Raw genomic sequence first — 26,728 nt, forward strand, 5'->3', positions numbered from 1 at the left:
ATGTGTTGTTGGATTCTGTTTGCTAGTATTTTGTTGAGGATTTTTGCATCTATATTCATCAGTGATATTGGTCTGTAATTTTCTTGTTTTGTAGTGTCTTTGTCTGGTTTTGGTATCAGGGTGATGGTGGCCTCATAGAATGAGTTTGGGAGAGTTCCTTCCTCTGCAATTTTTTGGAAGAGTTTGAGAAGGATGGGTGTTAGCTCTTCTCTAAATGTTTGATAGAATTCACCTGTGAAGCCATCTGGTCCTGGACTTTTGTTTGTTGGAAGATTTTTAATCACAGTTTCAATTTCATTACTTGTGATTGGTCTGTTCATATTTTCTGTTTCTTCCTGATTCAGTCTTGGAAGGTTATACCTTTCTAAGAATTTGTCCATTTCTTCCAGGTTGTCCATTTTATTGGCATAAAGTTGCTTGTAGTAGTCTCTTAGGATGCTTTGTATTTCTGCGGTGTCTGTTGTAACTTCTCCTTTTTCATTTCTGATTTTATTGATTTGAGTCCTCTCCCTCTTTTTCTTGATGAGTCTGGCTAATGGCTTATCAATTTTGTTTATCTTCTCAAAGAACCAACTTTTAGTTTTATTGATCTTTGCTATTGTTTTCTTTGTTTCTATTTCATTTATTTCTGCTCTGATCTTTATGATTTCTTTCCTTCTGCTAACTTTGGGTTTTGTTTGTTCTTCTTTCTCTAGTTTCTTTAGGTGTAAGGTTAGATTGTTTACTTGAGATTTTTCTTGTTTCTTTAGGTAGGCTTGTATAGCTATAAACTTCCCTCTTAGAACCGCTTTTGCTGCATCCCATAGGTTTTGGGTCGTCGTGTTTTCATTGTCATTTGTCTCTAGGTATTTTTTAATTTCCTGTTTGATTTCTTCAGTGATCTCTTGGTTATTTAGTAACGTATTGTTTAGCCTCCATGTGTTTGTCTTTTTTACGTTTTTTTCCCTGTAATTCATTTCTAATCTCATAGCGTTGTGGTCAGAAAAGATGCTTGATATGATTTCAATTTTCTTAAATTTACTGAGGCTTGATTTGTGACCCAAGATGTGATCTATCCTGGAGAATGTTCCGTGTGCACTTGAGAAGAACGTGTAATCTGCCGTTTTTGGATGGAATGTCCTATATATATCAATTAAATCTATCTGGTCTATTGTGTCATTTAAAGCTTCTGTTTCCTTATTTATTTTCATTTTGGATGATCTGTCCATTGGTGTAAGTGAGGTGTTAAAGTCCCCCACTATTATTGTGTTACTGTCGATTTCCTCTTTTAGAGCTGTTAGCAGTTGCCTTATGTATTGAGGTGCTCCTATGTTGGGTGCATATATATTTATAATTGTTATATCTTCTTCTTGGATTGATCCCTTGATCATTATGTAGTGTCCTTCCTTGTCTCTTGTAACATTCTTTATTTTAAAGTCTATTTTATCTGATATGAGTATAGCTACTCCAGCTTTCTTTTGATTTCCATTTGCATGGAATATCTTTTTCCATCCCCTCACTTTCAGTCTGTATGTGTCCCTAGGTCTGAAGTGGGTCTCTTGTAGACAGCATATATATGGGTCTTGTTTTTGTATCCATTCAGCCAGTCTATGTCTTTTGGTTGGGGCATTTAATCCATTCACGTTTAAGGTAATTATCGATATGTATGTTCCTATGACCATTTTCTTAATTGTTTTGGGTTTGTTTTTGTAGGTCCTTTTCTTCTCTTGTGTTTCCCACTTAGAGAAGTTCCTTTAGCATTTGTTGTAGAGCTGGTTTGGTGGTGCTGAATTCTCTTAGCTTTTGCTTGTCTGTAAAGCTTTTGATTTCTCCATCAAATCTAAATGAGATCCTTGCTGGGTAGAGTAATCTTGGTTGTAGGTTCTTCCCTTTCATCACTTTAAGTATATCATGCCACTCCCTTCTGGCTTGCAGAGTTTCTGCTGAGAAATCAGCTGTTAACCTTATGGGAGTTCCCTTGTATGTTATTTGTCGTTTTTCCCTTGCTGCTTTCAGTAATTTTTCTTTGTCTTTAATTTTTGCCACTTTGATTACTATGTGTCTCGGCGTGTTTCTCCTTGGGTTTATTCTGTATGGGACTCTCTGTGCTTCCTGGACTTGGGTGGCTATTTCCTTTCCCATGTTAGGGAAGTTTTCGACTATAATCTCTTCAAATATTTTCTCTGGTCCTTTCTCTCTCTCTTCTCCTTCTGGGACCCCTATAATGCGAATGTTGTTGCGTTTAATGTTGTCCCAGAGGTCTCTTAGGCTGTCTTCATTTCTTTTTATTCTTTTTTCTTTAGTCTGTTCCGCAGCAGTGAATTCCACCATTCTGTCTTCCAGGTCACTTATCCGTTCTTCTGCCTCAGTTATTCTGCTATTGATTCCTTCTAGTGTAGTTTTCATTTCAGTTATTGTATTGGTCATCTCTGTTTGTTTGTTCTTTAATTCTTCTAGGTCTTTGTTAATCATTTCTTGCATCTTCTCAATCTTTGCCTCCATTCTTATTCCGAGGTCCTGGATCATCTTCACTATCATTATTCTGAATTCTTTTTCTGGAAGGTTGCCTATCTCCACTTCATTTAGTTGTTTTTCTGGGGTTTTTTCTTGTTCCTTCATCTGGTACATAGCCCTCTGCCTTTTCATCTTCTCTGTCTTTCTGTAACTGTGGTTTTTGGTCCACAGGCTGCAGGATTGTAGTTTTTCTTGCTTCTGTTGTCTGCCCTCTGGTGGTTGAGGCTATCTAAGAGGCTTGATGGGAGGCTCTGGTGGTGGGTAGAGCTGACTCCTTTGACCTTGTCTTAACCTCATTTGTGGAAGAACTGCCCAAGGGAAAACAGTTTACTTTTTGGGACCTCTTGTTCTTATGAACTTACGAACATGTAACTTCAGATGCTTTAGAAATATATTCAATTTGACTTTTTTAAAATGGTAGTTTTTGAATTAATAGTAAATTAATTGAGCTGTATTAAAAACTAACAGCAGCAAGTATTGTTGTGAACCTGTGCTCAGTTCAGGAGAGATTAAGCAGTTCGTCAGGGTACCATCATGGAATGCATTAATATCCACGTATGGAACAATTAGAGGACAATAGGGCACTAAACTGTGGTAGTGAGTTGCAGTAAAATAAGAGTTCAGAGAAGGAGTCAGTGTCAGTCTGAACAGGTGAAAATGAGACTTGAACTAATCCTTGGATGGTTAGGTAGATGGAGGGCATTCCTGCCAGGGACCTTTTGGAGATTACCTTGACTGGATCTAAAGGATCTCAAGTGAAATACTATTCACTCTGTGAATAGTATTACTGTCCGCATTTAACAGATGAAAAAAATGAGGTTAATAAACTTGCCCAAGGCCATCCAACTTGTAAATGACAAAGCTAGAATTTATAAACAAGTTTCTCATTCTTTTTATTTTTTAAAATTTTGAATAACTTATTGTGATACATTTAAAATACATATACAGTAGAGAGAACAGGTATAATGAACCCCTATGTACCCATTCCCCAGCTTCAAGTTATCAACTGATGGCTGATTTTGTTTCATCTGTACTTCTGCCTACTCGCATCCTTTTTTTGAATCTTGTGTATTTTATTTAGGGATGTTTGAGTAGAAGGAAGCCAGACTAAACACTGGCTTAAGTTAGGGGTTTATTTTTCTTGTACACAAAAAGGCTTCAGGATATTAGGGTCAAAAGTCTTTGATTTTTCTTGGTGTTTCCTCACAATCACAAGATGGCTTACCATAGTTCCAACTGTCATGTCCACCTTCCAGACAAGGAGGAGGAAGAGGAAGGGAGACGGGGACGATGGGAAAGAGGTTTCATTTATATCAGGAAATTAAATTTCTCAGAAATTTCCAGCGGGCATCTGCTTATATCAATAAATCATTGCCTAGAACTATGTCATATGGTCATCTCTGGATTATGGAGACTGAGAAATATAAGTGCTCCCGTTGCCACCTCAAACAGAATTGGGGATTTAAATTTACAAAAACTAAATGTGTCAGTCTGTTAAGGCTGCTATAACAGAATACCATGGACTGAGTGGCTATATTATAAACAACAGAAATTTATTTCACATGGTTCTGGAGGCTGGGAAGTCCAAAATCAAGGCGCTGGCACATTTGGTATCTGGTAAGGGCTTGCTTCCTGCTTCAGACACCCCTCTTTTTGCTGTGTCCTCACGTGGTAGAAGGGACTAGGGATCTTTCTGGGATCTCTTTTATAAAGGTATTAGTCCCATTCATGAAGGCTCTGCCCTCATGAGCTAATCACCTCCCCTCCATATACCATCACGTTGGGGGAATACATATCAACAGATGAATTTTGGAACTAAAAACATTCAGCCTTTAGCAATAAAGAAATACTTTATTGGTTCAGTTTTTGCGGATTTTCAAAAAAGTTGTTTAAATTTGCTTTTTGTTCTGTTCACATATTGGAATAGCCTGCTTTCTAAAATCTTTTTCCTTTGATTTTTTCCCCCTTTACCTTTCCTTATTGGCAAGGATAAAAATAAATTTCTTGAATTATAAAGTTAACAATAATAATTACTATATACATGTTCTTACCTTGGAGGTTTGAGGGTTTGGTGGGCATTGTGTTGTGGTTTCTCTTTTACCTAATACAACTTTAAGGTACTTTCTTTTCTGAAGTTTCTTTGAATGTAGATTTAATAAGTATAACACTGATATAAAAGACAAGGCAGGGAAACTGATCTGGGCGTGGATGAAATTCAGGGTGCCTGTGATTCCTCTGCTAGTGCATACAAATGAATTAGATAGCTGAAAAATTACTGAAGTTTATTTCTTTCTGACTAGTAGTTGTATAGTTAATACTTATATTGAGGGGTTTGGTAGCTTGCTGAGAGATTAAAGATCATTTCAGTTGAAGTTTATTTGGCTTGAGTATGACAACTTTCTTTAAATTAGAAGAGTTTTTGCTATTTAAAAAGGAAAAAGAAAGAGCACCTTTTCTGTGTAACTGATGTTAAAATGCCCTAGAGTGACAATATGCTAAAAGCTCTTGCATATTTGAATTGGGTCGAATACAACTATTTAAAACTCAGATCTGCAGTCTGCTCAGGTTACTAAAGATAAATGCATCATACATTCAATATCAGACTTTGCCGCAAGGGTTCATTCCCACATAGAAGTACGCATGCTCCTTTCTTCTGAGACTGCACGAAGATTGAGCTTTCCATTTTCCTTTTTAAGTCACTCTTCAGTCCTACCAGCAGTTTAGAAATGGAAAAGTTTGGTTGCTTTAAAGAGTAGTTCCTTAGTGGGTTCTTAAAGTACAGATAATATTTTCTCTTCAGTTCTAAAGAGAAGTTTTACTGCCCAGAATAGGTACACAATAAAACATTGAAAGGAAAAAAGAAAGTTAGCTGCATCCTAGTTTTCTAAAACCTGGCAAGCTGGCAGAGCTAGAATTAGCTTTACAGATGGCATTTGGCAACATATCTACATATCACTAAGCCCTCATCTCCTGAGTTTTCTTCATCCTGTCTATCAGTTACAATATCCAATCACTGCACAAAGATGGAGAAGTGGGATGATCACAGCTCACACGATGCTGTTTGGTTAGAAACGTCAGTGCTGCACAACCCACGGCTGAGTCAGTGTCTGTGAGAAAATGAACTGAATTAATATATAGCGGGGGTTGTATCTCTGAACATTTAAAGCCTAAATAACCTCAATAGCATTATTACACAGTAGAGGGAGGAAAGCTAAAGGAAGTCTGTAGACAGGTGAGGTAGGGGGACTGGGAAATTTTCTCATTGTTCAGAGGAATTCTGAAGATGATGGAAATATCAGATGTGCTAAAGTTTCCTAGTAATGCCCAAGGATGCTGACCTGGCTTTCAGTGCTGCATTGTTTGAAAAAGCAGAGTCCCTTTATACTCTGATTTCAAAATTTTTTTCTTGTTTTTGTGTGTCTGCCTTGGCATATACTAAAGTAAGGTGTGTATTCATTTATTACATGATAATGCTGGGTTATAATTCTATACATATATGAGAGAGGTTGAGAGAGAGATGTTTGGCCTTTGTTTCATTATGATCATTTATGTTTCTGAATGTTAAAGATCATATGTCTTGATTGTCAGTTTAATGGCAAGTTATTTAAAATAGTGTGTGTTTTTATTGTTTCTATGGGTTTGAGGCTTTGTTTTTTATTTCATTTAAAGTCATAGAATCTTCATGTAATTGAGAATGCATTATGTTTGATATTGTTTCTTATGAATATCATATAAAATTTATTTAAGGAAAAACTAATTTTGAAATAATATTTTTGATATATTTGAAAATAAAATTCAAGATAGAGAAATGAAATAATTTCCTAAAGAGGAAGGTGAATGTATTTTTACTTTTGGATGAATTAAGGATTAGTTGAATCACTTTATATATATTTTACAGAACTGAATGTATTTGAATGATAAAGTTTTAACTGGTTAAGATGACTTTTTTCCTAGTTTTTTGGAACACAGGCTCTGAATAGATGATCTAGATACTGCCACTGAAATAGAGAGTAAATCAGATAAGTTTTTGGATTGCTGCAAATTGATTTTCAACCAGAAAATATTTCTAAATGAAGATAATTGTTCTTGCTATGAGATTTTAAGTCTTGACTGGTGACAGTGCTTACTTTATTAGGAAATTTTGGCACAATTTTAAATAATTTGACTAATGGCTTTTTTCTTTTGTCTTCATTATCCCTATCCTACTGAGCCTTCATTTGGTAGGGATTTGGGGGGATATACAACATTTTAAAATTATTTTAAATGTTATTAAGTAGTTTATAACATTCTTTTCCTTGAAATGTCAGGAAATTCTTGTGATTTCCCCCATTTAATTTCTAAAAGTTTGAATGGTCATCTTGATGGTTATCATAACTTATTTGTATAGGTAGGCTAACTGATGGTATCTTATTTTGGCTTTTTTTTTTTTTTTTTCCTGGTTTTGTGTCCAGAAATGTTTTTCTAAGCTTGCTTTAGTAATAGAGTTATAAAAGCAGAAATTTCACGCTAGACTTATACTTTATAGAATTTTTTTTCTCTGGTTCGGCTTATTTTTTAAAAAATAATGCCTGTGTTATTATAAGAGTAATACATATTCATTACATAAATTTGATAGATACAGAAAAGCACATAGAATAAAATTAAAATGTTCTACCATCAAAAGAAAAACTTTAAATATTTTCGCATATAACCTTTTTTCCCTGTGTATATATAAAAATGTAAATTCACACATATACACTTAAAAATGATTTTGGGATATTACTGTATACACTTATATAACCCATCTGTTGTTGTTTTCTTTTTTTTTTAATAAAAAGCAAACTTAATCATGAACATTCCCTTTGTCACGAAAGTCTTCTATAGCATAATTCTTGAGAACTGCATAGTGTTTTATATATATATATTTTGTAATTTATTTCACCAATCTGAGTTTTTCTGATTCTTGATCAGAGAAAAGATCAGCTTGATTCTACAGCATAAATTTCTCTAAAAAGGAAGAATGTCTTAAGGAGTTAAGTAAAAATACAATTTTGATACTTTTCAGAAGGAAAAAGATTCTCAGTGTGATTATACAATGAACTCTTGAAAGATATGCACACTACTTTTAAAACAAAGCAGATAAGATTGCCATAACAAAGTATAGAAAATCTTTTTAAAAATCAGGGAAACAGAGCTTAGACAAGCTGAGACATTTAAGAAATGCAAAGGCCAACCTAAAGGGTTTCTTATATTACATTTTAAGAAGGTAATCAGTGAAAATGTAATAATAATGTATGGCAATGAGGGAAGAAAAAAACTCCTCAAGTCTTATTTAGGATCTTCTTTGTCAGAGAGAAAAAGCAAACCACCACCACCATCAATAATAATAACAAAGCAAACATTTCTAGTAAGGACAGAAAGCCAACATGAATATAGAGATAAGTAATGCATCTAGCTAAATGAATTGTCTTCTGGAACATCTTATAGTTAAGGAACTGACTGTAAAATCTTAAAATTATTGATATTATTTGTAGTCTTTAAAGATTTTAGGAGAATACAAGAAGTACTAAAAGATGAGGGGTTCTAGGCCTGGTTTTGAAAAAGACAGAATATTTTAGAGCGAAAAATGAAGGATAGTTTATGACTAACTTGAAGGGAAAAAACAGGTTAAAAATGATCCAGAATGGGTTTGCTAAAAATAGATTGTCAGAACAACTTTGATTTTTCTCTGATGCAGTTGGTAGCCTAGTAGCAATATGTATTTGAACTTAAACTTAGGTTTTGGTAAAATCTTTTTTTTTATATCCTTGGGTGAAGGAAAAATGAGTTAGCCACTAGTTGATTGTTTTAATTCATCAACACAGTTTTCATTTTGAAGGATCCTCTCCAAAGGTTATTGATCTTGGAACGTGGCTTTGTTCTTTGCTTTGTCTTATTGCTCAAATGGAGAAGACAAATTATCAAATTTATAGGTGACAGTGAAGAAAGAAAGATCGTAAATAAAACACTAAATGATCCATAGTGATCTCCAAGTCTGGATTGTTGGACTAAATTTAAATGAACTTTTGAGGCATATACATAAGGCCTGAAAAACACTAATATACATTAAGTTAGCATGGCCTTATATATAGCATCACATCTGGAAAAGACTTGAGGGTAGTTCTTGGCAGTAAACTTGATATAAAACAAAAGTACAGTATGGCTGCCATCATCCCATCTTCTCCCCTACCACCCTCCCCCCCCCCCCCCCCCCCCCCCCCCCCGCTTAGAAACCATCTTAATGAATGGAAAGGAAGGTTAGAGTCACTTCAGTACACCAAAGTATTGTCTTTACTTCTTTGTATATTCAGAAGGAAGGATGTGAAGAATTTGGAAGTCTTGTCCGCTTAGGTAACTAAAAATTTAGAGGTCTTGGGGACATCTCTGGTAGATGTTAAGGAATCTCACAATAAGAGCTGTCCTCAAATATGTGAAGAATTATCATTTGGAAAAGAAACTACACTCAGGTTTGAGTCAGACTTGTTTAAGGTTAAAAGCATGAGCTCCAAAATTGTATTCCTTTGTTCATATCTCAGACCTGCCACCTTTAGGCAAGTTGTTTAGCCTCTAAGCTTTCATTTTCTCAACTGTAAAATGGGGATGGTTTTGAGTATTTAATGAAAATATGTGTGAAGTGCTCAGTATTGTGCCTGGCATATACTAAATGCTCAAATGTTAGCATTGTTATTGTTGTTGTAGCAGATAGAATTAAGACAGTGGTTCTCAACCAGAGAGGTGATTTTACCCCTCATCGAGCATTTAGCAATGGCTGAGGACATTTTTGGCTGTTACAACTAGAGGAAGGAGTACTACTAGCATCTAGTGGGTGGAGGCTAATGGGTAGGGGCCAGGAATGTCAAAATGATGACTCTGTCCTCTTTACCTTGTTTTATTTTTCCACATAGCACTTATCAGCATATGATATTTAATATATTTATTTATATATGTTCTATGTTTTTCTACACTAGGATGTATTAATTTTAAGGGCAGAGACTTTCTCGGTTATATCCACCAGGGCTAGAATGATAAGTAGCATATAATAGGTGTTCAGTGACTATTTGGTAGAGTGACTGCATGATAAAACTAAAAACATTGCTAGAGAAGAGGATAGGAATACTTTTAGTTATTATAGGATATAGTTGTCATTGTGTGTTGCAAGCACCTAATACTTATTGACGAATTAAAACCACAGTATTTTTTAGAAGTAAAAAAGTTAGCAATATAACATTTAGATATTATAACTCCTATTCAGAGACTCCTCAGTTTGGAGAGGTTCTTTCCTAGCAACATCTTCCTTTATTAAAAAAGTTCTAAGTTGAGAAACAAGGTAATGGACGTTTTAAAAACGCGGAAGAAACCTCCAGCTCCTTTGCTGTCTGCATGAAAGTAATTTTTGTCAGTTGGAAAACCTTTACCTTGATAGTAAAATGTTAAAAGTTTGGCCATTAAGGGTTCCTTTTCTGTCAGAATTTTTAGTATCTAGGTCTTCATTTGACTTCAAAGAAAAGATGCTCTAAGTAGTCATACAGCAGTATATCAAACTCCCTTGCTGTTGCTACTGCTTCTGCCTCACTAGAGTTGCTGACATGTCTGACAATGGGGTTTTAGGAAGAAGAGAAAGACTAGTATTAAAACTATTCTTGAGCTATACTTCTTGTCTTTTTGGGGGGAAATCTGGGACTTAAGTATCATTTAAAATATTTCTATGGAAAATATGCATCAACATACTTACAGATGACCTTTGAGTAGCCCATTCCTCAGTTGAGAACTGCCCTTTCAGTGATTAGCCTTTGTTTCTTGGGAAACTGGTCATAAATTAAGAACAAAAAGCTTATAGAAAAGGCAGATTGACAAAAAAGGGAAAAGAAGGGAGAGAAATTTGCATTAAATATGTTGAAAATAGATTTAAAAGCTTAATTGCATTTCTTTTATCATCACAGTTACTGACACTTAACATGAGGATCAGCAAATGTTTTCTATAAAAGGCTGGATAGTAAATATTTTTGGCCGTATGGGCTACATAGTCTGTCACAACTACTCAATTTTGCCATTATGGAGTGAAAGCAGCCATAAGCAATATGTAAATGATGGGTGTGGTGTTCTAATAAAACTTTATTTACAAAATGAGGTAATGGGTTGAATTTGGCTTTGTTTGCCAACTCTTGACCTAACACATTAAAAATACTTGTAAAAATCCCAATTAATGTAAATTAATTGCTTAAAATATATTACTATAAAATCATTTAAAAGGTTTAGTTAAAAAATCTAAAACATAATATAGACTATAGTAATAGAAATGGCTTATTTTTCCCCAAAGTAATATTGCTTCTTTAATAAGGACAGACTAATTTAAAAAATGGATGGGAACATCTAATCTGAAATTTACAAAGATGCTTACCTTGTCCTTAAGGAAAGATGCATTTTGGGGACTTCCCTGGTGGTCTGGTGGGTAAGACTCTGAGCTTGCAAGGCAGGGGGCCCGGGTTCGATACCTGGTCGGGGAACTAGATCCCGCATGCATGCAGCAACTAAGAAGCCTGTGTGCCACAACTAAGACCTGGCACATACAAAATAAATAAATAATTTTTTTAAAAAGAAAAGAAAAAAAAAAGACACACTAAATAGCCCCCATCACCAGGCCGCTAGCCTTAAAAAAAAAAAAAAATGTGTTTTTAGAAGCTTGGTTGTTTAAAACACCTTGTAAACTGTAAAGCTTCATGTCTATATCTCTACAGACACACAAACACACACACACACACGGAAGTATTTGACAAGGAATAAACAATTGTCACAGGAAATGCTTAGATGTTATCTATATCCTGAAACTTCAGCCAAATTAACAAACATTAATAAGATGTACCAGGTTATGATGTTAGTTGCTGGAAGTGTTTAAAGATAAATAATTCCTCAAAGCAGGAAAGTGATATAAGGTTGTACCCTGTGTATACTATGCAATGGTGCCATATATAGGTGAGCACTACTTACTTGGTAGATATTTTAGTTTTATGTATTTGTTACAGCAATTTTCTGTTAGCAGCAGTGCTTGTAAATATCATTTATTTCTGGAAATTTTTCATGTATTATTTCTTTGATAACTTACTCCTCTCTGTTTTCTCTGTTCTCTCTGGAACATATCAGTATATATTTGAATGGTGACCTCCTTCCTCTAATTTTCTCATCCTTCCAGTCTCATTTTTCATTTCTTTTTCTTTTATTCCCAGTTTTTTCTTTCAACCCTTCTAGTAACCTTTTAAAATTCCTGCTCTTGTGTTTGAATTTCTAAGAACTCTTTTTCATTCTCTAATTAAAAAAAAAAAAAAAAGTTCCCGTCCTTGTTTTATGGATACATTTTTAAATAGGACTGAGTTTATTGATTACAGTTTTGCTTTTTTTTTCCCTGTCTCTACATTGTTTATTGCGTTTTTTGGTTACGTTTATTAAACTTATTGTGAAATAGTTTTTGATTTACAAGAAATTTTTAAAAAATTGTACAGTGAGTTCCTGGGTACTCTTCACCCAGCTTCCCTCAATGATAACATCTCACATAAGTGCATCAAACTAGGAAAATGACATTGATACAGTACTATATCTGACTATAGACATCAGTTTTTATATGAGCTTTTTCTGGTATATATTCTGTGATAGTTTATCACATATAGATTTGCATAACTACCACCACAATCAGGATACAGAACTTTTGCATCACCACAGAGAAACTCCTGCATGCTACCCCTTTAGAGTATACCCATTCCCCATCCCTAACCTCTGACAACCCCTGATTTGTTCTCCATCACTGTAATTTTGCCATTTTGAGAATGATATATAGATGAAGTCAGATAGGATGTAAACTTTGGGGTTTAAGTTTTTTCATTCAGCATAATGCCTTTGGGATCTATCACATTGTTGAACACGTCAGTAGTTTGTTCTTTTTTAATTTCTGAGTATTATTCCACTGTATGTATGTACCACAGTTTATCCATTCAGAGAGTGGCATGGTTTTTGTTATAAACTTTGCAATAATTGTTGGATTTTAAAAATTCTATATATATTACTTTAGTTTTATTACTCCCAACCCCCATAGGAGTCCGTAGTTTCACTGAACAAAATGATAGAGACACTAAAATTTCTCTTTAATTCTTAACCTGTCTACCTTTGGAAGCTGTTCATGTATTTAGAATTTTTAAACAAATTAGGTGGCAAAGTCATATGTGGAAATTCATGCAGAATTAATATTCTGAAGTTTGATATAAATAGATACTTGCTTCTGAGAGTGACCATTTTAGTAAGATTTAAAAACTTTTGGACTTATTGCCTATTGATTTATCAATACTTTATGCTTCAAAGCATGATTTTTTTTGGTAGAATTTTATTTTATTTTTTATACAGCAGGCTCCTTATTATCCATTTTTTAAAATTTTTATTTATTTATTTATTTATTTATGGCTGTGTTGGGTCTTCGTTTCTGTGTGAGGGCTTTCTCAAGTTGTGGCAAGCGGGGGCCACTCTTCATCACGGTGCGCGGGCCTCTCACTATCGCGGCCTCTCTTGTTGCGGAGCACAGGCTCCAGACGCTCAAGCTCAGTAATCGTGGCTCACGGGCCCAGTTGCTCCGCGGCATGTGGAATCTTCCCAGACCAGGGCTCAAACCTGTGTCCCCTGCATTGGCAGGCAGATTTTCAACCACTGTGTCACCAGGGAAGCCCCAGTTATCCATTTTATACATATTAGTGTATATATGTCAGTCCCAATCTCCCGATTCATCACACCACCACCACCACCCACCCCCCACCACTTTCCCCCCTTGGTGTCCATACATTTGTTCTCTACATCTGTGTCTCTATTTCTGCCCTGCAAACCGGTTCATCTGTACCATTTTTCTAGATTCCACATATATGCATTAATATATGATATTTGTTTTTCTCTTTCTGACTTGCTTCACTCTGTATAACAGTCTCTAGATCCATCCACGTCTCTACAAAGGACCCAATTTTGTTCCTTTTTATGGCTGAGTAATATTCCATCGTATATATGTACGACATCTTTATCCATTCGTCTGTTGATGGGCATTTAGGTTGCTTCCATGACCTGGCTGTTGTAAATAGTGCTGCAGTGAACATTGGGATGCATGTGTCTTTTTGAATTACGGTTTTCTCTGGGTATATGCCCAGTGGTGGGATTGCTGGGTCATATGGTAATTCTATTTTTAGTTTTTTAAGGAACCTCCATACTGTTGTCCATAGTGGCTGTATCAATTTACATTCCCACCAACAGTGCAAGAGGGTTCCCTTTTCTCCACACCCTCTGCAGCATTTGTTATTTGTAGATTTTCTGATGATGCCCATTCTAACTGGTGTGAGGTGATACCTCATTGTAGTTTTGATTTGCATTTCTCTAATAATTAGTGCTGTTGAGCAACTTTTCATGTGCTTCTTGGCCATCTTTATGTCTTCTTTGGAGAAATACCTATTTAGGTCTTCTGCCCATTTTTGGATTGGGTTGTTTGTTTTTTTTAATATTGAGCTGCATGAGCTATTTATATATTTTGGAGATTAATCCTTTGTCCATTGATTTGTTTGCGAATATTTCTCCCATTCTGAGGGTTGTCTTTTCTTCTTGTTTGTAGTTTCCTTTGCTGTGCAAAAGCTTTGAAGTTTCATTAGGTCCCATTTGTTTATTTTTGTTTTTATTTCCATTACTCTAGGTGGTGGATCAAAAAAGATCTTGCTGTGATTTATGTCAGAGTGTTCTTCCTATGTTTTCCTCTAAGAGTTTTATAGTGTCCAGTCTTAAATTTAAGTCTCTAATCAATTTTGAGTTTATTTTTGTGTATGGTGTTAAGGAGTGTTCTAATTTCATTCTTTTACATGTAGCTGTCCAGTTTTCCCAGCACCACTTATTGAAGAGACTGTCTTTTCTCCATTGTGTATCCTTGCCTCCTTTGTCATAGATGAGTTGACCATAGGTGCGTGGTTTTATCTCTGGGCTTTCTGTCCTGCTCCATTGGTCTATATTTCTGTTTTTGTGCCAGTACCATAGTGTCTTGATTACTGTAGTTTTGTGGTATAGTCTGAAGTCAGGGAGCCTGATTCCTCAAGCTCCGTTTTTTCCCCTCAAGACTGCTTTGGCTATTCGGGGTCTTTTGTGTCTCCATACTAATTTTAAGATTTTTTGTTCTAGTTCTGTAAAAAATGCCATTGGTAATTTGATAGGGATTGCATTGAATCTGTAGATTGCTTTGGGTAGTATAGTCATTTTCACAATGTTGATTCTTCCAATCCAAGAACATGGTATATCTCTCCATCTGTTGGTATCATCTTTAATTTCTTTCATCAGTGTCTTAGTTTTCTGCATACAGGTCTTTTGTCTCCCTAGGTAGGTTTATTCCTAGATATTTTATTCTTTTTGTTGCAGTGGTAAATGGGAGTGTTTCCTTAATTTCTCTTTCAGATTTTTCATCATTAGTGTATAGGAATGCAAGAGATTTCTGTGCATTAATTTTGTATCCTGCAACTTTACCAAATTCATTGACTAGCTCTAGCAGTTTTCTGGTGTCAGTTTTAGGATTCTCTATGTATAGTATCATGTCATCTGCAAACAGTGACAGTTTTAATTCTTCTTTTCCAATTTGTATTCCTTTTATTTCTTTTTCTTCTCTGATTGCCGTGGCTAGGACTTCCAGAACTATGTTGAATAATAGTGGTGAGAGTGGACATCCTTGTCTCATTCCTGATCTTAGAGGAAATGCTTTCAGTTTTTCACCATTGAGAATCATGTTTGCTGTGGGTTTGTCATATATGGCCTTTATTATGTTGAGGTAGGTTCCCTCTATGCCCACTTTCTGGAGAGTTTTTATCATAAATGGGTGTTGAATTTTGTCAAAAGCTTTTTCTGCACCTATTGAGATGATCATATGGTTTTTATTCTTCAATTTGTTAATATGGTGTATCACATTGACTGATTTGCGTATATTGAAGAATCCTTGCATCCCTGGGATAAATCCCACTTGATCATGGTGTATGATCCTTTTAATGTGTTGTTGGATTCTGTTTGCTAGTATTTTGTTGAGGATTTTTGCATCTATATTCATCAGTGATATTGGTCTGTAATTTTCTTGTTTTGTAGTGTCTTTGTCTGGTTTTGGTATCAGGGTGATGGTGGCCTCATAGAATGAGTTTGGGAGTGTTCCTTCCTCTGCAGTTTTTTGGAAGAGTTTGAGAAGGATGGATGTTAGCTCTTCTCTAAATGTTTGGTAGAATTCACCTGTGAAGCCATCTGGTCCTGGACTTTTGTTTGTTGGAAGATTTTTAATCACAGTTTCAATTTCATTCCTGTGATTAGTCTGTTCATATTTTCTATTTCTTCCTGGTTCAGTCTTGGAAGGTTATACCTTTCTAAGAATTTGTCCATTTCTTCTGAATTGATGAATTTATTTGAATAAAGTTGTTTATAATATTTTATCCCTCTTTTAATACATGCAAACTTTGTAGTGATGTCTACTCTCTCATGTCTGATATTGGTAATTTGTATCTTCTCAATTTTTTCCCCAGTTTGCCTGGAGATTTTATCAATTTTAATGATGTTTTCAAAGAACTAGCTTTTGTTTTCATTGATTTTCCCTATTCTTTTTCTGTTTTCTATTATTTTGATTTCCACTCTGATCTTTATTAATTTTTTATAGTTTCTTTAGGTTTAATTTGCTCTTTCTCTAGTTTCTTAAGGCAGAAACTGGGGTGATTTTTTCTTTGACCTTTCTTCTTTTCTATCATAGGCATTCAAAGCTATAATATGCTTCTTAACTACTGCTGTAATATCATGCCATTCCACAAATTTTGATACACTGGACTTGTTTCACTCCAGAATTTTCTCTTTTCCTTTCTGATTTCTTTTTTGCTTTCTGGGTTATTTAAAAAGATGTTATCTAATTTCCAATATTTGGGAATTTTCCAGGTATCATTCTGTTATTGAATTTTAATGTAATTTCATTGTAACCAGAGAAAATACTTTGTATGATTGAATTCTTTTAAATGTATTGAGACTTGTTTTATTGCACAGAATATGGTCTGTCCTGATAAATGTTCTGTGTGCATACCAAAAGAATGAGTTTTCTGCTCTTGTTGGGTGCAATGTTCCATAAATGTCAGTTAGGTTAAGCCAGTTGATAGTGTTGGTCAAATCTTATTCATCTTTACTGATTTTCTGTCTGCTTGTTCTATTAACTATTATGAGAGGGATGTTGAAATCTCTGACAGTAATTGTGGAGTTCTCCTTGTAATTTGATCAGTTTTTGCTTCATGTATTTTGAAGCTCTGTTATGAGGCAGAAGAACTTCGGGGATTGTTAAGTGCTCATAATGAATTTACCCCTTTATTTTTATGAAATGCTTGGTAATATTCTTTGCATTGAGGTGTACTTTGTCTGCTATTAATATAACCACTCTCGCTTTCTTTTGACTAGTGTTAGCATAGTTTGTCTTTCCTTATCCTTTTATATTGAACCTCTTTGTACCTTTATATTTATTATTATTTTTTATTTTATTATTATTTATTTATTTATTTTTGGCTGCATTAGGTCTTTGTTGCTGTGCGCGGGCTTTCTCTAGTTGCGGTGAGTGGGGGCTACTCTTCTTTGCGACGCATGGGCTTCTCATTGCAGTGGCTTCTCTTGTTGCAGAGCACGGGCTCTAGGCGCCCAGGCTTCAGGAGTTGTGGCTTGTGGGCTCTGGAGCGCAGTCTCAGTAGTTGTGGTGCACGGGCTTAGTTGCTCCGCGGCATGTGGGATCTTCCCGGACCAGGGCTCGAACCCGTGTTCCCTGCATTGGCAGGTGGATTCTTAACCACTGTGCCACCAGGGAAGCCCTGTACCTTTACATTTAAAGTGTGCTTCTTGTAGGCAGCATATAGTTGGGTCTGGTTTTCATATCCAGTGGGATAATCTCTACCTTTTATGCCTTAGACCATGTACATTTAATGTGATTATAGATATGTTTAAGGTTAAGTCTATCATCTTGCTATTTATTTTCTGTTTGTCCCATTTGTTCTTGTTTCCCTATCCTCTTCCCCTTTCTTTTGGCCCTCTTTTGGATTAATTGTATCTTTTTTATGATTTCATTTTATCCCCTATGTTGGCTTATTAGCTATAATTCTTTGTTTCTGTACTTTAGTGGTTGCTTTAGAGCTTATAATATATATCTTTAGTTTATCACAATTTACCTTCAAGTGATATTAAATCATTTCATGTGTCATATAAGAGCCTTATAATAATGTACTTCCGTTTCTCTCCTTCCAAACTTTGTTCTATTTTCAATATTCTTAATTCCTTTGTGTAGATCTGTATTTTCAACTGGTGTTATTGTTTTCTTCTGCCTAAAGTGTGTCCTTTAAATTTTCTTATAGTGCAAGTTTGCTCATGATGAATACATTCATCTTTTTTGTGTGTGTCTGAGAATGCATTTCCCTTTTATTTATTTTTTTATTTTTAATAAATTTATTTATTTTTGGCTGTGTTGGGTCTTCGTTGCTGCGCGCGGGCTTTCTCTGGCTGCAGCAAGCGGGGGCTACTCTTCGTTGCAGTGCACGGGCTTCTCATTGCGGTGGCTTCTCTTGTTGTGGAGCACGGGCTCTAGGCAGGCGGGCTTCAGTAATTGTGGCACGTGGGCTTCAGTAGTTGTGGCTCGTGGGCTCTAGAGCGCAGGCTCAGTAGTTGTGGCGCACGGGCTTAGTTGCTCCGTGGCATGTGGGATCTTCCCGGACCAGGGCTCAAACCTGTGTCCCCTGCATTGGCAGGCAGATTCTTAACCACTACGCCACCAGGGAAGTCCCTCCCTTTTATTTTTGAAAGCTGTTTTCACTGGATGTAACAAGTGTAGATTGGCAGGGGTTATCATTTTGGTTTGGGGTTTTATTTTTTATTAAAATGTGTTTGGGATTTGTTGTGCATGTTGCACCTGTGGGTTTGTAGTTTTAATTACATTTCAAGACATTTCTTCAAATATTTTTCTCTTCCTCACCTTTCTTCCTTTATGGACTCCATTTATACCTGTATTAGGGCACTTAAAGTTGACCCATAGCTCACTCATGCTCAATTTATTTTTCTATAATGAATATTTTATTCATTTTGTATATTTCCTACTGCTGTGTCTTCAAATTCACGAATCTTTTCTTCTATAATGTGTAATCTTCCATTAATTCCATTGAGTATATTTTTCATCTCAGATATCATTTTTGTCTCTGGAAGTCTGATTTGCATCTTTTTAATATTCTATATCTGTATATAACTTTTTGGAGGAATATGGTTATAATGGCTGTTTTAATGTCTTTGTTTCTAATTCTAAGATATGTGTCAGTTCTGGGTTGGTTTTAGTTGAGTTTTTTCCTTATAGGTTATGTTTTGCTCCCTCTTTGCATACCTCGTAATTTTTAACTGGATGCCATACATTGTGAATTTACCTTGTTTGGTTGCTGGATATTTTTGTATTCCTATAAATTTTCTTGAGCTTTGTTTTAGGATTCAGTTTACTTACTTGGAAACAATTTGATTCTTTCAGGTGTTGCTGTTAACATTTGTTAGATATGACTAGAAAAGTGCTCAGTTTAGGTCTAATTATTTCCCATTTCAGAGTCAAGACCCTTTAGATTCTCCCTTCAGTGCCCTTTTGTGAGGTTTTCCATCCTGACTGTGGGAAACAGGCCCTATTCCTGCCTCTATATGAGTCCTGGGCACTGTTTCCTCTAATTCTTTGAGTCGGTTGTTTCCCCAGCCTCGTCAAGTTTCCTCACGTGTGCGTTGATTGGTACTAGGCTCTGCAGATCTCTGAGGTTTTTCTCTCTGTGCTGCTCTCCACTCTCTGGTACTGTTTCCTTAGAACTCTAGCCACCTGTTGTCCCCAGCCTCTCAGCTCCATATCCTTAACTCAGAGTCCATCAGCTTCTGCCTGGGTTTTGCCTCCCTGTGTTTTATTCTGGAAGCTCTTCCTAAGGTAGTAATTTGGGGCAGTTGCTGGCCTTATCTTATTTATTTTCCATCTTTCAGGGATCACTCTTTTCCAAATGTATTGTGTGTTGTCATTGTTTCATATATTTTGTTTTTGGGTTGTTTCAGACAAGAAGGTAAATTCAGTCCTTGTTTCCCTGTCTTGGCTAGAAGCAGATCTTGGGGCTGATGCCCTCTTCATCTCCTTACCTGTTCTCAATTCACGTATCCCAAACTCTCTTAGATGCAACATGAAGCAGAGTTATCCCCTGTGAACTTGCTTGTCCTCATTTTTGTTTGCACATATTATTTTTGCCCTTAGAGTGCTTTCCTGATCTAAAATTATTTAACTAAATAGAGTAGGACATAATTAATCTTCCATGACATCTGATTTTGAAGGTCTGATTCAGAGTACATTCCATTTGAGAATGAAAAGAAAGGACAGGAGTGTATTATGACACCTTTTGCATTTATTTAACATCTAAACAGTTTAGAAATGAAGCCAATATTTCAGCAGAATGCTTAGCAGCATTTAATCTTTCAGCTATAGAGATGTCTAGTTGAAATCCTTTTTCAATTAATCAGTCTGCTTGGCCCTTGCTGAACATTTATCCTGCATTTGCCTTAGTTGTAGTTGTGTTTGTACTTTGTCTGTTAAATTATCAATTAGATTCATATTTAGAAAATGTGTCTATTAGCACATTTAAAACTTAGCAGCTAGAATAATTTAAGGAGTTATTTTTTCCAATATATAATCCTTATTCTATTATTGTGGATTCCTTTCTTTTTCCTACTTTAGGCCACGAGCCAGAAATTCCATTGTTCCTACGCTGAAGGTTTTTAACCTGAAAGTAGGATCTTTTGATTTGTTCTATTTGAAGAAAAAAATTATGTTCCAAGGGATGTGATCCTACTCTGATCTTTTTCACTAGAAGGAAGGTGGGAGTAGAGGGTTTTGTTTGTTTGTTTTTTTCTGTCTGTAGGTTTATGAGAGACAAATGACTGATACAAGCTGGTAGGTTGCCTTTATTTCCATAGAAGTCACTCTTCGGGTAGTTACAAAGTCAGCCTTATCTTTTGTCTTTTTAGTCTGTTATAGTGAGATGACAGTGATTTTCATAATGAAAGAAACCGCTAAAATAACAAAACAAAGTGTTATAGTTAATAAATCAGCAGAGGAGATGATCCTGGAACATTTTCAGATTTAAAACTGAATCATCAAGATTAAGTTTTTAACTAGTGTGGTTTTGGTGAAGGAGAGCAGGGTAACATTGTGGAGGAGGCACTGGAATGAATTGAAAGGATTAGGTTACAGTGTTAATAGCGTATCCACTAAATTCTTTGTGACTCTGAGCAAGTCTTGTGATTTTGAACTTTAATATCCTCACCTGTTATAACTAAATAAACTAACATTTAATGGGTGATTCTATTGTACCAGGCACATTGCTGGTCAGCTTACTTACTATATTTCATTTAATCCTCATATTAAACTTAGAAAGTAAAAAGAATCTACAGCTTACAGATGAGGAAATGAAGGTTCCAAAATGTTAAGTAACATTCAACATGTTGAGCAATTAAGTCTTAAAGGACAATTGATTCTAAGTCTTTATTACTCTGAAGCCATGAAATTCTTTCTATTCCTGTTTCTTCTGTTTCTAAAAAGCACTTTAATATTTTTAAAGTATGAAGCATGTGTTTTGTTTGCTAAGGTGGTAAATTTCCACCTGCCTTAGGTCAGGCTCTCTCATTTTTGTTCCTATCAGTTTTCCTACTTGCAGTGTATTCTGATTATTAAAATCTTATCTATTTGTTAGTGCCTGGTTCACCAGTGATTTACAGTGATGTCTTCTTCATGTGAGAACTTAAAGCATTTATTATCTATCACTCATTTATTAGTTATATATTTGAGATACATTTAGTCATTTTATATTTGAAATTTGGGATAGCTCTTGAATTGTTTACATTTCTGCATGTCCATGTATATAACTGCTACACTTAAATCATAAGCTCCCTGAGGGAGCTGCTTCTTTCTTGGCATGTAGCACAGCATTGTGCACATAGCATACATAACTTAATAAATAATTGTGTGAATGAATGCTGTCAACTAGAATATTTTAATCATCATTCCCAGTTATTCATTTCTCATGGGCAAAGTTATGTAGGATGTTTTCAAAATATTAAATTCTGTAACTTTACATAGTGCTCTTAGCTTTTTAGAAAAATGCTTTTTAAAATTTTTGAAGAGGGTTCAATCAAAATCAAAATGAGTTGGAGTTAGCATGTAGACTTATTTTATTTGTCAGGGAGACCAGTTACTTTGCCCATACCTCAGAGTTCCAGAAGCTGGTGCTCTTTGCCTCCCTTTTCCCCTTACAATCAAAGAAATCAAAAGAACACTTGAGTAATATTTAAGAGATCTGGGTGGTCTCTGCTGCTGCTGCTGCTATTACTCCTACCACTACCTCTTCTGTTACTAACTCAAGAGTCAGTTAACCATTCTGGGCTTTGGCTTTCTCATCCTTAAAAAAAAACTGAGTTTGGAGTATGTGATCTTTAAAGACATAGTGTTCCAGAATTTTTAAAACCTGCAAGTTTAAAGTAAATTAGGTTTCAGAATTGTGAAGTAACATTTGATTCTTGCATTTCAAAATATTAGTAGCTTTATGTTAATTGGGGTTTTTTTGGGAAAGCATTTGTGATTTCATGTTCTACTTTTATGGTTAATTTTCTTTTCTAATTTATCAGTGCTCCCTCACGTGTTGCTAAAGGAGTTGTCGAGCACACCAAAATGAGTCTACATGGTGCTAGTGGGGGACATGAGAGATCAAGAGATAGACGAAGGTCAAGTGACCGATCACGAGATTCATCTCACGAAAGAACAGAATCTCAGCTCACTCCTTGTATTAGAAATGTTACTTCTCCAACACGACAGCACCATGTTGGTATGTAAAATCAACTAAGCTTCCCAGTGGTTTTTAAAAGCATGCATTTACCATTTTTTTTTTTGGCCACGTCTCGAGGCTTGCGGCATCTTAGTTTCCCGATTGATCCTGGCATTGAAAATGTCGAGTCCTAATCACTGCACCGCCAGGGAATTCCCAATGCATTTACCTTTTTAATGCAGTAATAACAATGATTTGTGCCTAATACTTAAGAGTAAAATTAACTTCTTACTTCTGTTCATTGCTTCTGTTTTAGCTTAGCTTGGTTCTTGCTGTGAAAAAACAACTTATTAAATGAAACTTAAAAGTGAATTTCTTTTAAGAGTCTGGGACAGTCTTATAAAAGAAATAATTTGAACAGCCTTTAAAACTGTAATATGTAGATTTAAAATTTTTTCCAGGTGATTTTTATCTTGTGAGATATATAGCAGTGGTTTATTTTAAAATAGTTTGTAGTGAATTATTGATAAGAATCCTTGTTAATCATATTAAAAAATTAGGAAGTGAAAGAGTAACCATCATAAGGTAATTCATCTTGATGTTTGACAATATTTTAAATTTAATAAAAAAAATAGAAGAGGAAAAGGAAGGTGTGAAGTGGTTTTTTTTTTTCTTTTCTTGAGCTCAGGTCTTTTTCTTCCTTCCTACTTATTACTATAAATGAATGCTATTACCCCAGGTAAATACACTGTGTGACTGTAAAACAGTAGTCTGAAGTAGAGGTACATAAACAATGTGAGCTTGCTGATTTTTATTTTCCACTCAGAAGTGGCAAATTAAATACTTTGACTTACTATTTGAGGTAGTTTCTGATTACCTCGTATAAACCAAAATCATTTATATTAGGGTCTGATTATGTGGAGACGTTTTCAGTATCTAAGTAGGTCTTAAAAGTCAGACTAATACCGATAAGCTAAAAACTAACAAAAGTATAAATAAGAGTTGACAGTTTGTTATATGCAAAGTTTAGTATCTGGAAAGAGAATAGGAGATAAATTATTTTATTACTTCAGCAAATTTTACTTTTGGGATGCTACCAGCATTGTGGAAATAGGGGGTGTCAGGGTATCTCTGGAGATACAGCAGACCTAAGTATGTAACCAGTAAAGCTGTACAGAGTGTTCTAAGTCGCTTGAGTCATGGAGGAATTTGGCAAAAGCTGATGAAACTGGTGAGATGGAGGTACATTTTTAGGTCACCTTTAAAGTTTAGTAATCTAACCTCTAAAAGAAACATCACAAAATCTTAGTTTTAATGTCCCCTTTGTAGACTATTGGAACAACTAAAGAAAATTTTCTGAATTTTAACAATGTTTCCTATTAAAATTATAGCTAATAATATGATCCTATAAAACTTGTAGTAGTGCTTTATTCAAAAATGAGAATGAGAACAAAGCAGTATATCATAAGCTATTAAAACCACTTAATTTGCTAAGACATTAAAAGTCATTTGAAAACATAAATATACTTCTTAATGATTGCAGTGAAATTTTTTTCTTCCTTTGGGACCTTCCTTTTGTGAGACAAATTGCTGGTTTGGGGATTTCCTTATTAACATAGTAAGAGTCCAGAGTTTGTACTTTGTGTTTTCAGAATAGTGTTAATACTGTCAGTGTTTAGGAGAGTTAAAATTGTTATTAATCTTTTACTAACTTTCAGTGCTTATTTATGTGACTTGTGAGAATATTCCTCTCCTTGGGTTTCTATATATTTTTAAGTAGAGCAATAATATAAAATTTACCTTAATTTTGATCTTAGTCTGGGTCAGCATTAGTCAGCTATACATTTTTTTAAAAAAGTCTACAAAATTAATTTTTTTTAGAAAACAATTTGATGTTTTAGGTTTCATTCCTAGAAAGTAAATGAACATATATGATCTGTGAAAATGTTATTTGAAATCAAAAAAGCAGAAATGCTGTGATATAAAACAGCTTTTCTAAATCGCAGTTTTTAAAAGATATATATAAATCTCGAATTTTTAAAAAGAAAATTTGCATAACTTTGTTTAACATCTATATTTCAGAACGTGAAAAAGATCACAGCTCCTCTCGTCCAAGCAGTCCTCGTCCTCAGAAAGCATCTCCAAGTGGTTCCAGTAGCAGTGCTGGGAACAGCAGCAGAAACAGTAGTCAGTCAAGTTCAGATGGCAGCTGTAAGACATCTGGGGAAATGGTGTTTGTGTATGAAAATGCAAAAGAAGGAGCTCGGAATGTAAGAACGTCAGAACGAGTGACACTAATAGTGGATAACACTAGATTTGTTGTAGACCCATCCATTTTTACTGCACAGCCAAATACAATGTTGGGCAGGTTTGTATTGCTGTTCTTTGTATTGTTAATTATAAAGCACTTTAACATTGCTTTGTTTTTTTTTCATTTGAAGTTTTACAGTAATTCTCTGGTGGAATACAGTGTTCCTGCTGAGCTTTGGAGGTTAAATAATTTGCTGAAGTTAATCCGGCTAGAAAGTGGTAGAGCCAGATCTTGAACTTGTTTTTATTTCAAATAATCTTTTCTATACCAGTAGAAATAGCAAATATATTAGTTAAATGAAGACAGGACACTAAAAGATCTCTACAGGTTGAAAGCATAGATTGTATTTAACAAGGTGAATTTAACAGTGATAATGCTTCCTTTACTTGGGGCTCCCAAATTCAACCTCCAAATACAGCAGGTATCAGCATTTCGTTAGCTGAAAAGTTAGCATGAGTTACCAATTTGATGTAGATACTTAAAAAAGAAATAATATTAACAAGTAGTTAGTAGAATGAAGGAGAGATAATTGTCTCTTAATCTGTACTAGTCTGGAGTAATAGATTAATATAAAGTTTGTAGTTATGGGAACCACAATCTAGAACTGATATAGACAATATGGACTAGTTATGGGAACTTCTGTCTAAGAATATAGACTTGATTTTTCAAAGTGTTCAAAACTCGGATCAGACACCTTTTAATTGTAAAATTAGTGCCTTTTTTCTATTCATTCTAATATAAAACGAAGGAGACACATAAATGAAATGGAAGTTTACATGAGGTAAAAAAAACAAACAAACGTGTTTTTTGCTAGGTTGCATATGTAACTATTTGGCATACCTCTTGGCATATGTAACTATTTGGCATACCTGTGTGTGTGTGTGTGTGTGTGTGTGTGTGTGTGTGTGTGTGTGTGTGTGAGATTTGTAAGTACCTCTGAATACCGAATAAATGCCAGCATGTGACACTGTTTACATTTTGAGTAGACAAATATTTCCTTTTAACATTGGCACTAGACTTTACATCTGTACGAAAAAAAAAATACTTGAACTCTATAAGCTTTTATGTATTATTAGAAGCATAGGGAAGATTGTTGATGGGAGCTCTTAGGAGTATGACTCAACACTGATAATACTTTATATTTTTACCTAAACTGTAAAGGAACACAGTTAAAAGGTAGAAGTAGATATTTGAAATTTTTCTTCAGCTGATAGGCTACATTTTTCTTAAAACAAAACAAATGCAAAAGATTTTTTTTGTGTTTGTGATCCATATTGATCTGAAAAGTATAGCTTTCCCCTTCTGTAAAAATTTCAAGTATTTTGAGAAAATTGCATGACATTTGATTCCTGAAAGACTCTCTTCTTCTTTTTTTCCCAAATCAGTGAAGGCTTCTTTTCATGTCAATTGACGAAAGCATATCTTTGAGGATGAAAATTAATATTCATGGGAACTGTAAAAAACAGTTGGCATTCTTTTGGAAACTTTGAAATAAAAAAGCTTTTTTTTTGTTTGTTTTTTTAAATTTTTTAAAATTTATTTTAATTTTGGCTGCATTGGGTCTTTGTTGCTGCACGCAGGCTTTCCTCTGGTTGCGGCGAGCAGGGGCTACTCTTTGTTGCGGTGTGCGGGCTTCTCATGCGGTGGCTTCTCTTGTTGTGGAGCACGGACTCTAGGCGCCCGGGCTTCATTAGTTGTGGCGTGTGGGCTCAGTAGTTGCGGCGCATGGGCTTCGTTGCTCCGTGCCATGTGGGATCTTCCTGGCCCAGGGCTCGAACCCGTGTCCCCTGCCTTGGCAGGTGGATTCTTAACCACTGCGCCACCAGGGAAGCCCAAAAGCTTGGTTTTTTATAGGTTTCTGTGTTACAACAAAAGAGGGAACTATTTAAATTGGGAAATTGTTGAATAGAAAACTTAGATCAGCCATATTTACTTTAGGAATGGTGGCATCATTGAATTCAGAGGTTCAAATTCCTTTAATCACAATTTTAAAATTTTCTTGGGAGTTATGCATTATGCATTCAGCTTTTCATTTTGAAGGACCTATTTTGCAAAT

At 35.1% G+C, this 26,728-nt stretch overlaps 1 protein-coding gene across 5 annotated transcripts in view; it reads left to right on the forward strand.

Moving 5' to 3' along the window:
* BTBD10 (BTB domain containing 10) overlaps nt 1-26,728 on the forward strand; it is an 83,609-nt gene that overhangs the window by 37,609 nt on the left and 19,272 nt on the right. For all 5 annotated transcript variants that reach the window (XM_057552140.1, XM_057552139.1, XM_057552135.1 and 2 more), the window contains 2 exons: nt 22,225-22,421; nt 24,444-24,729. In XM_057552140.1, the coding sequence (XP_057408123.1) occupies nt 22,268-22,421; nt 24,444-24,729 (440 nt within the window). In that variant the 5' untranslated portion in view covers nt 22,225-22,267. The remainder of the gene's footprint in view (nt 1-22,224; nt 22,422-24,443; nt 24,730-26,728) is intronic.

The sequence above is a fragment of the Balaenoptera acutorostrata genome, chromosome 9 (assembly GCF_949987535.1).
Source record: "Balaenoptera acutorostrata chromosome 9, mBalAcu1.1, whole genome shotgun sequence".
In the NCBI taxonomy this organism is placed as follows: Eukaryota; Metazoa; Chordata; class Mammalia; order Artiodactyla; family Balaenopteridae; genus Balaenoptera; species Balaenoptera acutorostrata.